This window comes from Pagrus major, chromosome 6, assembly GCF_040436345.1.
Source record: "Pagrus major chromosome 6, Pma_NU_1.0".
NCBI lineage: Eukaryota > Metazoa > Chordata > Actinopteri > Spariformes > Sparidae > Pagrus > Pagrus major.
In genome coordinates this window covers 15,059,365-15,075,783 of record NC_133220.1, presented here as the reverse complement: position 1 = coordinate 15,075,783, position 16,419 = coordinate 15,059,365, and the positions used below count along the sequence as shown (strand labels likewise).

The 16,419-nt window shown below is 38.9% G+C and overlaps 1 protein-coding gene across 9 annotated transcripts in view; it reads right to left on the bottom strand.

The window, feature by feature from the left end:
• The window catches only part of atp2b2 (ATPase plasma membrane Ca2+ transporting 2), a 68,617-nt gene that overhangs the window by 18,762 nt on the left and 33,436 nt on the right, over window positions 1-16,419 (bottom strand). For 3 of the 9 annotated variants that reach the window (XM_073468294.1, XM_073468296.1, XM_073468299.1), the window contains exons 6-9: window positions 13,503-13,544; window positions 10,735-10,899; window positions 8,721-8,935; window positions 8,108-8,350 (exon numbers count right to left, since the gene is read on the bottom strand). In XM_073468294.1, coding sequence (XP_073324395.1) covers window positions 8,108-8,350; window positions 8,721-8,935; window positions 10,735-10,899; window positions 13,503-13,544 — 665 coding nt within the window. Of the gene's footprint in view, window positions 1-8,107; window positions 8,351-8,720; window positions 8,936-10,734; window positions 10,900-12,145; window positions 12,177-12,546; window positions 12,582-13,502; window positions 13,545-16,176; window positions 16,270-16,419 lie in introns of all 9 variants that reach the window. The other 6 variants (XM_073468292.1, XM_073468293.1, XM_073468295.1 and 3 more) reach the window with 5 other exon arrangements.

The following is a 16,419-nucleotide window of genomic DNA, read 5'->3' as shown; positions in this document are numbered from 1 at the left end:
ACATCTTTTGCATGTCTGTCTGTCCTGTAGGGATGTTTCTTATCTGAACTGAGGGTCTAAGAATAGAGGGTGTCGAATTGTATGCTGTACAGACTGTAAAGCTCTTTGAGGCAAAATTTTGGGCTATTTAATTTTATATTGAGTGTACTTGTCCTAACGTTCACATTTCTGTTTGTTTTTTCCAGTAAATCCTACTTTAAATGAAGCAAAGGATTCTAAGCAGTCTGTTGAAATGTGGCTGAACATTGCAGACGCCAGTGAGTGATATATCTGCTTCCAACGTTTGCTAAAGCAGCTCAATATTTTCAAACCACAATTTCTTGAGAAACAATGACTATTGATTTTATTCAGGCTCAGACATATTTTATATGTCTGTTTAGCTGCAGCTGCTATGAGCCAGAGGTTCACAGCTGAGAGGGTTAGAGAGAAAGTCAGCTAAAATCTCATTAATCATTAAAACCCAATCAGACTGCTGGCCCATGTTCACCTAGTAATTGGACATATCTGGTTAATGTTCAGCTGTGTGTCTCACAGACACAGTCAAGAGTATAAATACTTTATACCGAGTTTGCGGTAAATAACAGAATTAATGCCTTTCCCTAATGACCAATGATTACATCAGGAAGACACTGCCTGTCATTGGCTAATGAGGGGATGGAACAAATAGCCTCATCTGCACTGTCTGCTGAGTGTTTGGGGGAAAAGGCTCCCAGCAACGGACAAACACTACACTAAACAACTAAAAGTAAAAGACCAGCTGGAAACAGTGCAAGTTGTATTATGCAGTTTTAAAGATGATGTTCATACAAATGATGAATTAAAATTGAGTGTTCTAAATCTGTAATTCATATCTAAATTTTAAAAGACTGACTTTTTATTTGCCCATTGAAATTGAGGCTTTATGTAATTCAGATACAATCTAAATGTACTGACATATGGAATTCAAACACATTATTAAGGACATAAATGACTTTCTGTATCTACCATTCCCAACCTATTTGTCTGTCTTTGACTGTCCACGACTCTCTCTTTGGTTGTTGTACAGGATAACAGCAGCAGAAATGAGGGAAAATAGTCCTGAATGTCACAGCTGCTTTCAAGAGGGTTGATGATTATATATTTAATGGTTCATGGTAAGTGTTTTAAAGTTGAAACACTAAACATGGCAAAAACACAGCATCGCCGAGCTAGAGCTGACTGTGTTTATTGCTCAAATGAAGCACATATTAGAATTGTGGTTATTTACCATATTATATTTAAAAATGCTTCTTCTTATAATCTTATTTGGTCTATTAGGGAGCCACAACTCCTCAGCCTGACTGAAAGATGCCTGTGAGTTTTTTTTACTGGAAATAAACTACTTAATTTTGAAAACAACAAACAAAATCTAACCATGATATTTAATTATCATACAAATTCATCACATATTTTGAATAAGGCACACATCTCTGACACCACTCTGTCAAGAAACACAGAGACTAACGGCAGCTGCATAAACAGTCCAGGAGGTAGGAGAAAGAGCAATGATGAACAGAAATAAACCAAAGGCAGACAGTAACACTGCTGCCTTAGATTCTCAGAGATTCCATAGAGGTTTAGCTTGACGTGGGTTTTTACGCACAAGGACAGTTGCTGGCAAGGGACGCCCAACGTTGGCATGACTGGGCTACGGCTGGCATGTCCTGGCCTTGACGTGGCGAAGGACCAGCTGCCCTCTCCATGGTCCTTGGGTGTTCCCGCAGGCAAGGACATATGCCAGAGGGAGAGCTGGCAACTTTACTTCCTATTCCACCTGCGGCTCTCCTTAATCCATCCCTCCTGTTCCTTCAGTTTCTCCTCATTTTCTTCCTCTTCTCTTTACAACTTAACCCCACCCTTTTACCCTTCTGTCTTTCTCCTTCTGTCCCTGATTTTATATTTTCGATTCTGCCTTTCCTTCTCTCAACCCTTTCTATCCCTAACCTCCTTCCTAGCTTTGAACGTCTTTCTCCTTTTCTTCACTATCAGTGTCCCCAGTTTCTTGCAAAGGCATCCCCCCTCCTCCTCCACCTGCCTTCTTGTTCCCTCTTCGCATGTAGGAGTGGATGATATTCTAGCTCTCCACATGACTGTACCAGCCAACTGGGCTAAGGCCTGGAGGCATGCTGGAGGGCAGTAATATAGCCTTCCAGTCCATGATGAGGACACTTGTCACATGAGTGTGGTTCCTCTCTCCTCCTTTTGTATAATTTTCCCATTTTCTTTCATGTTTTTCTGTTGCACTTATCCTTGCTTTGCTTCCCTTTCCATCTTTGCTACCTATTTTACCTCATTTGCTTTCAGGTTTCATTCCTGTATTTCCTCCTAATGTCTCAGACATTTTGATTTCTCAAAAATAGTCTCAAATCTAAATTTTCAGAACATGTCATATAAAATCTGGGTAAATGTGCTCTCAATAATACCCTCTGTCAGTGCCAGTACTAATAAAGCCTTCATTCTATAGCATTACTTTTACTTATAAATGGATACCAATATCCAATTTATATACTATAATAAAATCTATGCTTGTCAGATGTGCTATTTTACTCTGAATAGTGAGAGTTTTCATGGAGAACATCAATCTAATCCCTTCATTGTGCTAACAACAAATTCACAGGAATTTGTATCTACATTGATTTTAATTGTGCTGCTGCTCTTGCCACCATTTAAGCTCCCCTTCGTCTTAGTTTAGCAACTTTATTTTCAGCTTTTCAGCAGTTGCAAATGCTGTCATCACAGATTTTCATAGCTAAATACACAACACCTCTCTACCCTGGGCCTTGGCTCTGATGTGTGATTGGGAGGTATTTAATAAGCTCGTTAAGAGTTGAGAGAATAGAGAATTTTACAGTAGATTCAAAACCAGGTCTCATCAGCGTTCAGCATTACTCAGTAAAATGGCCCAGGGATTTCTGTTACTTCTGAAGCTGTACACCATGTTTTGTGTATTTCCCAACCAAACCTCAGCGACATGCATTTATTATTGTGGAAGTTTTTGGGTTGTTTGAATTATTTACAGTTTGTGGCCTTGTTCATTTTTATTTACATCTTTATAGAAATGTGTCTACTATCCTGACACAAAATGAGAAAAATACTGTGATTTTCAACAATTACAAGAGATTTTGCTTAGCTGTAAAAACTCTGCACAATATGTGTACCTCTATATTATAATCATTTTAGATTAAGGTGCCTGACTTGATGAAACATTTCACAAATATCACTATGATACATTTTTTTAAAGTGTAACTCCACCTGTTTAACACATTAAAGTGTGTTTACAGTCTTGGTCACTTTACTTACAACTATATAAAACTCTAAATGTTTGGTAAAATAATCCTACAAATGTACAGTTTTATCACCACTGACTCCAAATTCTCTAAATAAATCTTTTATGTATATAATTGACACTTGTTTGCAAAAAGTAAGAGACACAATGAAAGTATGCAATCATTCATGTCATGTGTGTGGAAAGCGCAGGGGACCCATTAAGCTTTGTGCCTCTGAGACATCACAGCATTGTCATTCTAATGTGATGACGACTTCTCTTTCACTGCCATCTCAGCAACACTGTCAAGTCAGTAAGCAAGTGCTGAACACAGAGCGAGAGAACAAGAGAAGATAGGACATCATTCTGCTGAAGATGTCTCTGTATCTGCTTCTTTCACTGATTCTACATCTCTTTTTCACTTTCAGGGCCCAGAATTATTCCATGGGGACACTGGGTGCTTCAAGCTAAAGGCACAAAGACACTTTCATTGCTCCTCCATGTTGTGCAAACAAGCACACAACGTCCAGATGACAAAAGCACTGTAAGCCAAAGTCAATTATATCAGGACCTCACTACTCAGTACTGAGCGGAAATGAGGCTGTTCATTTTAATTACAAACAATAACTTGCTCATTGTATAAAACATGAACCGAATCTTGTTTTTTTCCAGCATCTTCTCTGCAACATCAGACATATTCTGTTGATTCAATCCCTTTAACCAAACACTGAGCTTCTGTAAATGTCTTTGCCTTTCCCAAAGCACCTATCCCTCACAATTAAAGCCATCTGTGTTTGCATAGGTGTGCCTGTGTGTGTGAATTATCTACCTCTCTCGTCCCTGACCGGAATAATGACCTGAGCAGGTGGTTGAAGCAACATGAGACTGAGCTTCCAGGACTCTCACACAGCTATGCTAAACACGCGCCACTGTGCTGCGAGAACACACACCTGTGATCTGAATACCTGCAATGGTGTGAGTACTCCTGATATGACAGATGTGTGTGTTTGTGTGTAACTGGCTATGCATCTACGTTTCACTACTGTAGTTTCTCACTAGACACACAGCCTTCTTGTAGACAACGTTAGTGTGTCACATACATAATGAAAAAACGTAGAATGTGAAAGTTGAGAGAGAAAGATGGTAAAAGTAGGGCTTATTCAATGAGGCTACTCATTGCTATGAGGTTCTTGCCACAGGGGATGATGCGCGTTCCTTTGAAATGACGTTGGTATACTGACGTCACTGAATGCCGTTCACAAATTGCTATATACTGCAGCATGCTTGACTTATCTGCCAAAGACATCCTCGGCTTGTGTGCATATTTGTATGCATGCTTTTCACGTGTGCACATGGATACAGTATCTATGAGCATGTGCATGTACAGTGTGAATATGCATAGACTGTGTGCATGGATTTGTTGTGTAAATGTGTGCGAATTTCTCCCTCGAGGATGAGGCTTCTCCACTTTAGACTCTGTATGTGCTGACAGAAGAAGTCGAGCTATACCACTGGCTGTATTATGAAGCCGGAGAGGCAGTAGGGGGACTGATATGGGTATCAAAGCCTGCCTCTTTGCCTTTGTGCCTTTGTGTGGTGGCCATCAAAGACTTCCATAGCCATCCTGGCATCCCACAGGATTGGCCTCTTATATAAGAACACACCAGCCAGCATACTGCAGGGCTGGAGTGGTGCTGAGGGAGTGGGGGCGGCTGGGGGAGGGAGAGGGGGATGCACTAAATATTCCTCAGAAATTTCCCTTTTGGATCCTGATTTCTGAGTTCACTTCATTCCTTAATTATGTCTGTCCTTCTCCGTCTTGCTTTCCCTTTGTTTCTTTTCTTTATTCTAATAAGAGCTCTCAGTAAATCAGTACATCCATGCTGACGTGTATTGTACTATCCACTATTTATGCACTAGATCTTGTGTTCTGCACTATTTTTATATATATACATCTACTCATGTATGCATGGTTGGATGAACTAATGTATGTACTGTATATAAGGATTAATGTATATGTATTCAATGTGGTCAGTTGGAGAACTAAGTGGTTTGCAAGCTGCAGTGCACAAATGCTGTAGGAGATCACTCTCGATGGAAGGTAACCAGTACAGGCGTCTGAGTTGATATCATTTGAAGTTTAACCTAAGTTTGACTTCTACTTTGGTGCATGAGGTAACCTCTTTTATGAATGAAGAGATTATAAAACAGACTAAATGTGCCATTTAATCCACCAAGTCTAAGCTCTGCTGTTGCTTAATTCCGTTGAGCTAAGCAGCTATGGAGGTACAATAGTCTGATGTAATGCTGCAATGCATTCCTCCAGGTTTTTCTAAAGGGATAACATCTTGTTAATGTGGCACATCTTGGTAAAGAAATGCTGTGGAAAAAGGGAAACTGAGGTAACCGCGCAGCTCCATCAGCAAAACTAAATCACAGTTTGAACCATGTAGACAGCATTCACAGACCTTAATAACCTAAAATATTTACAGTAAAGTGTTGCTAATGTGTTTTTCTTGGCCACCAATCTCACCTATTACAGTCAGTTTCCACTAGAGAACCACAATACTTTAATTGCCCTGTTCTCTCTTGTTTTCCAGAGTTTGTCTTTGCCCCCTAACAACCAAGTATTTTCATTTAAGACACGTTGTTTTTGTGCACAAATGTGTGGAAAAATTTCTGACTTTCATAGTTATCTTGTTAAATTGTGCATGAATATTTAGTTCTTAAAAATCGTTCTTTTTTCTCAAAGTTGTAATTATGGATTTAGCAAATTCAGGCAAATTTACATATAAAACGCCTCACTTTGTATTTCTGAATGAACCTTTGCTCATCTGAGTTCAAATCAGTGGGTTTCTGCTCAGCATACAATATACAGTATGTGATGCAAAAATTAATGCACCAGTTGTTTTATAATTCCTATCACATTACAACCTTTTCTGAGTCCAAAAGGACTGTATTGATTTATGGAGTTATATCACAGATATAGAATTGGACTCCGCCAACTCTGCTTTGGCCTGTCTCAGACTAGACTCAAAGATCTCCACCACTCCAAACTGTGTTATTCTTATGTCTATGCCCCCTAAAATGTCTGAACTTGACAATACTAACTTGTATCTGTGTAAAGTTTGTAACAAGAGAGATGTTTTCACATTCTTCTACTGAACAGGGAGATGTTGTGCACTTTCCTAAAATGTGGATTTAAATGTACAAAAACCCAGAGTAAAAAAGGGGGTAAGCTAAATTTGGTACGTAAAAACTTTAAGTGCGCCTGAGTACAACCCAGGTTTTAGGTCCGGTTCAAACTGGCAAGAGGAAGAAAGAAAGCAAGGTGCAACTGTACGATAAACTGATTAAATCAAGGAACTCTATTTGAATATTGACTGCAGATACTAAGCAGTATCTATGGTGTGAGGTCAGATTTGAACTGACTGTGACAAGAAAACCTTTATTTACATAGGAACATTGTCTGTGGAGACATGCGCATTCTGCATAGTTTTCTTTACAAACAGGTAGGGTTAAATAATTTAATAAATAAACCATGTACATTGCTGCTGTTTTATATATTTAGATAGGTGCTCTGTGGAAATTAAAAAGATTTTTAAAAAATCCATGTCCTAACTGACATAAAGCCTGGGAGACACAATTATGCTTCTTGAACGCCAGAAGTAACTGCATTGCGTAAGTGTATGTACTGTGTTTCAAAGAAGACTTAGCTAACTAGAACTGAGTAGCATTAGAGCAGACACAAATATGTAACTCTACATCTTAGAAGCCCAGTGACCAACACTCTGTTTTCACCAAGACTGCGACCGTGCCTTGAGGGGTAGGAAGTGAAATCTGTGGGATCCTTCTAACGCAGATGTCCCGCCTGCTCAGCTCATTCCCCATGCAAGTTCCATAAGGGCATTTGTCAGTTGGTCGGCCATCAATGAATAGACTCTACAGGGGTTTACAAGGATAGTGACACACAGACAGGCACAAATGGTGTGTGTGTATATGCAGGTACATGGTCATGCCAGGAAAATTATTACTCAGGCATGTTGCTCTAACAGTCTGAAGACATCCTGATCTTGGCAATCTTTGCTTTCAGTGATATTTTTTGCCAAGTGCTTTATTATGTGTCACACCTGTGGCCTGAAGGAATATCATCACAAACAGGTTTCAGATTCAGTGATTAGAGCATGTAACAGTCCATCTGTCCATATATTTTTACATATAACTATCTATATATCCAGTTCTTCTCGCATACAGGACTAATTGGCTTATAGAAAATCTCTCTTCACTGCATTCACTGTAAACAAGGGATCATCTAAAGCACTTAGACAGATTGGATTCAATTACAGTCTGCTATGCTCTGAATATCAGATAAGACAAAATTACACAACCGTTCTAAAGGTGACAAGTTGAGTGAATGCCTGATGAATCTAAAGCAGCAGCCAAGGACAAAAACTGCCTGCTTTGCCAAGAAGAAAGCACTGCAGAATGGTCTCACTGTTTCAGGGCTGCTGTCGTCATAATTTGGTTTCACTATCACACAGGGGGGCTGAAATCTATGCAGTAAACCCCACGTATTTAAAATATTAATTTAATTACATGGGCTTAGTAATAGACTATCTTAAATATTGCCATAAAGGGTTCATAGAGAGCTACAGATGATGTGCATTATAAAATGGAGGGAGTGTATGTGGTGCTGGTTGAAATAAATGAACATGTTTATATGTATGTGTTCAGATGCACTGCCATCTTTACAATCATCTTCAACCCTGAGAGGACTGGCCTTTACAGTAACTTCAACAATGGCTACAATTATGGGTGGCTTACCAGTATCTTGGTGGTATAAGCGCTGTTGATGGAGATGGAATTGACCAGTAAATCCAGTGATTTGGGTGGCAGAGCTCCAGGATCTGGGATTTCTTTGTAGTGCACATCTCCAACGTAACACTGCACAGCTGTCATGCGGTTGGTGGTTAGCGTGCCGGTCTTGTCAGAGCAGATGGCTGTAGCATTGCCCATCGTTTCACATGCATCCAGGTGACGCACCAGGTTATTGTCTTTCATCATTTTCTGTTGGAAAGAAAACAATGTGACGATCAGGATCTGTTGCAATGCATGCGTGAAAATACCTTAAAATATTCAAATTTTTAAAGGTCAAAATGGTAAAATAGTCGATTGTTGAGTTACATACCCAACCCAATGCTTTGGTTGTCCCAGGTCATCAAATAGTGACGTTTTGGTTTTCCTAGGTGTCAGTATTTGACAAGTTGGGAATGAGACTCAACAATCAACTATCCTACAAATTGGACCTTTAAATGAAGGCCTGAATGAGCTGATCAGGCAACACGCTTTGCATACTTGGCTTTCATCAGGATCTTATTTCTGTTTGCTGCTTTGAATTAAATAAGCTTTTAACACAGTACTGCATGTGTTTGTTCACCTTGACAGAGTAAGCCAGGGAGATGGTGACAGCCAGCGGCAGCCCCTCTGGCACAGCCACCACCAACACGGTCACACCGATGATGAAGAACTTGACGAAGTACTGGATGTAAATGGGAGTGCATTCGGTCATCCAAGGGAGCTTCTGCAGCACGAAGTTGTCAATGGCAAAGTACAGGACTAAGATGATGACTGTGATGGCCGACATGACCAAACCTGAAAAAATCATACAAAAGGTTTTCAGCTAAGCAACGGAATTATATATAATGAAAGTTGATTTAAGAGATTTAATGTTGTCATTGTACACTGTAGAGGGTACACCGGGGAGTGTTTCGATAGTTTAAAAGGTAGAGTCTAAGTGGAGTATCACGATATGTATGACAAGTTGGACTAATAACAGTTACAGTTTGTATGCTTTACATGTACTGTATGTGTGCCAGTGTCAGGGTTTTGGCTGCCTTGTTTCCAGAAGTTTGTCAACTTAAAATATATCAGTCTTGTCAACCTCATCACAAAAGGAGTTATTTAAACCAACATCAAACCAACTATAAAACGTAATGTTTATATATTTAGTTATGTATTTTTGGAAAGCAGATATTTGTTTATGCTTAGGATGTGTTTTTAAAGAATCAATCACATCTGTGTATAAAACAATATAATTAAACACCTCCACAAACAGAATATTATCACCTTCATGAATGGAGGATTTATTGCAGGCCTGTTATTAGTTTTAGCTTGGTGGATATATAATCTTGCAGCTGACTGTTTTGCTTCCCTTTGGGTGTTGTTCATTTCCACAAGGGAGAAGATTGGACCGATCCCTCCTTCCCATAACCTATCAATCCTCCTGCATGACAGTATGATGGCTTGTGTGGGTTTGTGTATTCATACACAGTTGACCATGTGATACTTGCTGCTTTACAGTATTAGGGGCTGATGCATTAAGATGCAAAGTGAAAATGCAATGAAGTCAAATAAACTATACAAGATTCATATTTTAAGTATATGTGCAGTCTATATTCCTTCTCTGAAAGCTAATTGGCTAATGGCTTATTAAGAGTGTACAGAGAGCAGATAAGCCACAGTGACATAAAAATTGGCACACTTGGCCCTGAAGTGTATTAAGTCCAAACGTTTTCTGCCAGACCCGCAGGAAGGCCATATGATCTTAAAATGCTGCCTGTATGCTAATCCATCCATGGGATTTTATTGTTCTGACACCACGTCCTCATTCCATCACTCAGACCAACAGTCTGATGTAACAGCACACTGTATAAACTTCTTCAAGGGATTCTCAAAAAAAAAGAGAAAGAAAATGAAACCCTTAACTTTTACTAAGATTAAAAAAGCTCCTCAAAGAAAGTCTTGGCAGGATTTTTGTAGATTTTTTTAGGAAACACAGTTCCTCCAGAATGGTCCAAAAACCTTTGCATATTTGCATGAAGTATTTTAGGTATGTAATATTCATGGCTATCATCTTCAACAATAATCCTACTATCTTGCTGCTGGGAGGACACCCACAGTGTGGGCATGCTGGCATGTGGGCATTTGTTACTAAAAATGCTTGCTGCTACAGACCCAGTGCAAGTGTTTTAGACATCAACTCCATGCTGCTATAAATTGCTTTAGATTACATTACAAACAATTGATCATGGCAAGGATGATGCACACTTACTGTAAGCTGCTTTGGATAAAAGCGGTAAATAAATGTAATGTAATGATTGTAAAATTGCACAAGTGTAAGAGCTGCATAATGCAGTCTCAGTTGTTCCCACTACAATGATTCAGCAAGTCCCTAGAGGGGAGGTCATTTAGAAAACTAAAATGAACAGGCTTTTCTTTATAATTCAAACACTTCAGCATTCTTCTTAACTGCTCTAATTACTTTAAGCAACCAATAAGTCTATCACTGCCACATCTTGCTTTGATGGACAGGATGACAGTTCAGTACCTTGTTGTCCTTGACTTAACTGCCTGACTGAGTGATGGATTTGTCTGTGTGCAATTTGCTGTACCTGCTTTGCCAATCTGGACAGCCAGTTTGGTCAGCTTCCCTTGCAGCACAGACTTCTCCTTCTTCGGAACGGACACCTTCTTCCTCTCTTTCTCATCGGACTCTCCGCCTTCAGCACTCTTCAGAGGCTGCATCTCCATGGCAGCTGCTCCATCCTGCTTCTTCACTGTAAACACCACAAAAAACAGACAGCAGCGGCGTTAGAAGTGTAGATTAGACTGAGGGAGCGAAAAGGAGCAAGGAGCCAGGCTTCAACACTCAGGTGTTACACTAGCTCGAACACATTCAGTGCAGACATACAGTTTAGATTTACAACCAGGAAGAGATCACATGACAACCCATGACAAGATGTCCCTGAATGTATTCATGGTAAAATCAAAGAGGCGGTGAACTTTGTTTCTGTATAGAAAATGTAGTAAAATTTGAAGATACTGTAGGCCTTATTTTGCTGTAGTAAGGGAAACACTGTGTTTATCATTCACACTATCTTATCAGAGACACATTTCTACAGTAAATCAGGAATAAATCAGTAGTCCTACACCCAAGGTCCAGCCCATGTTCACGAATAATCTAGAAACCTGCTTAGTATTTGCAAAAAGTGAGGAAAACCAAACCTTATATACAGTGCAGCACATTTCACGCATAAAAGCAAAATTCTCTGCGCTTCAGATTAAAGAATAAACACAATAAAAATACCAGAGAAACTAAAAGAAATTAGGGGAAAATTGATAAAATTATAGTTTAAAACAATAAAAACAAAAATCTGTAGGTTTGTTCTAATGTGTATCATATTAACTAAACATCAGTTCTGAGTTGTTTAGCTGTTTTCATTTTACTCTGACAACACTTTGCAGACCAGTCTTAAATGACCTTGGAGAAGTAGAGAGTGCAGACATCTAAGGTGAAGGAGTATTCTGTTCTGGCAATATTATGATCACAGAACTGCATGAGAAACTATCAACAGAATGAAAAATTAACTCAAAATTTTTGAAAGCTCATCTCTCATAAATATAATAGCAGGAAATCATTATTGAAAATCCCCAATTACTGAAGTAGAACCTTAAACATGAATGTGATCATACATAGGTCAGGAAGGAGGCTGAAACATGGCAAAAACAATGTCTTTATGCTGACGACTGTTACATGCATTTAAAATGAGTTTTTGTCTTGCATTAAAAAATGAACACTGCTTCCACTCATCCAGATCAAAACAGTTGTTAATAGTCATTTTCTAAAATACACATTAATCTCTGTATGTATAATATGTACAGTATGTCATCTCACATTTTGAGATTGATATTTTATCTACTTAATACAGCTAGTAACTGTTTTATGGTGAGGAAAAAAAAGATTTCATGTTTTTTTAATAAAAATACTGTTCAGGGTGTAAAACCAATCTTCAATTACCTCACACTGTCTCCATCTCTCTACCCCCCCATCTCTCTCTCACACACACATGCACACACACAAACACACACAGTACAGTGCTTCTCTGTTAATGTTACCCATTGCCAAGAATCATTTCAGCCCAGTTTCCCAATAACAATGAGGCACGCTCACAAAAAACCTTTTAATGTCGAACATTTGTCATGCTGTCTGGTTGTGCATTTTGTTTTCTCCACCCCCATGACTCAAGACAGAAAGTGTCTGTATCCAACTGTACGCAGCACAAGAACAAGAGCAAACACTAATGTAATACAAGCTCAGGACAAAGGTTCATCTTCTGAAAGCTGCATTTTGGTCTAGATTCTAGCTGCTGAATGGGACTGTGGTCATCATACTATGGTCTACAAAGCCCCTTTGCTGGGGAAACAGTTTGTGTCTGTTCTTCCATCTTGCCATGCTTTTCTTTACGTAAGAAAGGAAACATACTTTGACATGACATGAATGCTTAGACTTGGTAGATGGACTAGTAGACTTGCTTGTTAAACAAACCAAATAAAGAGTGGTGAGGGTGTCACTAATTTTCAATTTTGAATCTTTAAATGTCTAGGAAAATATTTGTCTGTTTATCAACAGTCGTTGATAACAGCTTCTGAATGTACGAATGTGTTTTGTGCTTCTGTTTTATATTGAAAATGTTATTGTTTTTGACTGTCAGACACAATAAGCAGACCAAGACTAAACTGATAGATTAACAATAATAAAAATAAGCATTTATGTAGTTACACCATAAAAAATGCGATAGCATTCCTTTAATCCCAGATAATCTAAGTAAAATTGTCTGGGGTACATTTCATGATACAGTGGTACAAGGGAACCAGGGTGTGGTATATAACTTGAGGAGAGAACCACGAGGACAGTTTTGGGTGTTTTTGGTGGAAAAAAGGCAAGTCCGTGAGAGGCAGACACAGCAGTTGCGGGACAGGTTTGTGTTCTCTTGTAGAGAACAAGACAAGTCAACAACACAACAAGAACAACAACAGAACGACAGACCAGGGACAACACATCAGTGACAGACAGAGTGAAAAGGAGGGATTTTCTACCCTAATATGACTGGAGGTAAAACCTGGGTCAAATATTTCTCTAGGATTTGCTTTAGACTCTGTCAAAATCCCTACACTGAATTAGCCGTGCACGATAATCTAAGAGACAGGAAGGTATTAAGAGTATAGAATTTAATGTAGGCTGAAATAAATAAAGCAGTGGAGGATTTTCCACCTGCATTTGACCCAGAGCTTACACCACACACCATAGAAGGGAAAAGATGAGGAGGAGGAGGACGAGAGAAGGCAGGGGAGGAGAGAGTGAAAGATATGGTTTGGTTACCTTTAATCTGGTTGCTCTCCATATTGCCATCTTGCATTTTACCTACGATGGAGACATACAAGACAGTAACAACAAAAAAAACCAAGGCAGACAAGTCAACAAATTATCAGCACAGAGACGACACACACAGTGAGAACCAAAAGTCACAAATAGGGAGACAGGAAAATGACTTTTAATACAACGTCTCCGTGACAGTCACATAGAAAGGCTTGTGATGTGTAAGTGATTTTATGTAACTAAAAGCTACAGCTGCCGGCAAGGGGTTAATAAAACAAAATATAACCAAGAGTCAACGACAAATACTGAGTGTGCAGATTTTCTTCTATTAAGTGGGAGGAAATTAGTTTTTAATAGACTTTATTTTATTGGACAAGCAAATAATCAGGTAATTAAAAATGCTTAATGGGCCTTTATGAAACAAAAATATTTTGACACCAAAATATATCGTGTGTAACATTAATATTATGCTGAATAGTTACAAAAAAACAAAAAACAAAAAAAACTGCACACGCTCTGCTGAATTTCCTTTTTTTTTTTTTTTTTTAAATATTATCCTGAATGATATGAGCACAGGTAATTCCACACACATTATCAACAATACCAGTCAAATCGTCAGGGTATAAAATGTGATATCAAGACATACAGTAGATAGAGCATTACATTGAACACTGACAGTGAAGGAGAGCACACCACAGACACACACCACACACACATTACAAACAAACAAGAGACAGCATGCGCAAGATCAAAATTCAGAAAGCACATGCAAGATCACACACTTAGAGGAAGGCAGACTAGAGATGTGTACAAGAAAGAGAGAGAGAAAGAGAGACAGAGAGAGAGAGAGAGAGAGAGAGAGAGAGAGAGAGAGAGAGAGAGAGAGAGAGAGCCTGAAGGAAAAGCCTCCCACATTGTGAAGTTACATAAGAACAACTGGAGGAAAATCGAAATCTAAGTTCGGGGACAGTGAATTTATGATGCTGTTGGATTCTGCTTACACAAGGATTGAATTTAATTCAAATGTGCGTTTCATTCGAACAAAGTTTTAAATTAAATAATCAAAACTTGTTGGTTGGTCTAATATAACTACTAAGAGCTGAAGCACACATACAGTATATATCATATATCATACAGTATATATCATCCTGTCAGCTGATAATAACATCAAACTAAAAGTTACAAGATTCATGTGCTTTCAAACCAAATGTATACACAATAATTCCAAAACAAGACATCATGATTAAGAAAGCATTTATCATACACTGCAGTGTTGATCCCATTATCTGCCCAGGCTATAATTATAGAGATATGCTCTGTTTGTCTCAGTGGTAGGCAGGCTAGAAATTGCACAGAACATGTCTTTTGAAGTGCTTTGTACTCAAATGTCACAGAGAAAAAGACTCAGGTAGAACTAAAAGAGCAGATTTTTCCAGAATCTTCGGCATGTATGTGGCGAATAAATGAATCGTTTCACCTCCACTTCCACATTAGTCAGTTCCCTGGAGTCACAATAAAGCTGAAGATGACAAATTGCTCTGTTCCAGCCTAGGACAGCACAAGGTCATCATTACAGTGCAAATCATGCCCCTCCTGCCTTGAGTACAAACATTTTGCGGCTGCTCTCCAAGGAATAAGATAAGAGAGAGCCCAGTGCTACGATGAATGAGGCTAATCTTTTTGCATCTTGTCCAGCGAACACAGAAATGGAAGATTTGCACTAAGTGATCTCAGAGGACACCCAACGAAAAGAGATGGCCCTGCAGTGCGATTGGCCACCATTCTTTAGCTAAGGTCTTATCTACTGTCAGAAATATGAATTAATATGACAATTATTATACACAATAGCAACACAATAGCTACTATAGGCATTATTTAATGGAGTATTAATACATTTTGAGAGGCATCTCTATCTGCTTTCTTGCCAAGACATAAATGAGAAGATTGATAACACTCTCATGCCTGTACGGTAAAAATATGAAGCTTCCACCAGCAGTTGGTTTGCTTAGCTTAGCATTAAGACTGGAAATAGGGCCTGCCTCTGTGCACTAGCAACAAAATCCACCTACCAGGGCCTCTAAAGTTCACTACCTAACTGGTTATATCTTGTTTGTTCCAGTTTGATTAGTAAATGAGAAAATGAGCCAAGCTTTTCTCATCTTAACTCTCAGCAAGAAACAGAATGAGTGTATTTCCCAAAATGTTGAAATATTCCTTTAAAGACAACCCACTTCAAATGTTGCAAGACTTCATAAACGTTAACCTTACGCACCTCCACAATATATCATTCTATGAATAATTTGTTTAAAAGGCTCAAAAGGTTTTGACTACTTTTTTAGAATAATGAGTTCAGGTTTCAATTAAAGATGAACCGAAAAACACATATATCTAAAGTAATTACAAATTTTCCCAAGACAGCTATGTAGCATGTACGTTAAAAGGATTACAAGACAAAAGATAGCATGAAGAGAAGAAAAAGAAACACCAGACTAATTTCTAAGACTACAGAGGACATGCAGTAACAGCATGGGTACAAAAGGGTCCGACAAAACTGAACAAAAAAGGTAGAGCAGAAGGTGAGCTCCCATGATAGGAGGCAGTTGGAGGATGGAGAAGGTAAGAGGAGTAAAAAGTCATGACAGAAAGAGGTCAGAGATCAGAGGTTTTGTCAACCTACCATTAATTAGGCTGGCACTGCCAGGGGCATTAATGCCTGCAGCCCCATCCGTGGCTATAGTTGCGATGGGGTGGATAGGGGGATGGGAGCAGTCTAGCCAGTAACAATGAAGGCCGAACATGAATGAACAAAAACGCACACGCACGCACACAGGCGTCCACGCACAAACATACACGCGCACATGCACACACAAGACAATGAACAGAAATAACATGGTTATAGCACATTTAAGAGATTCAGCAT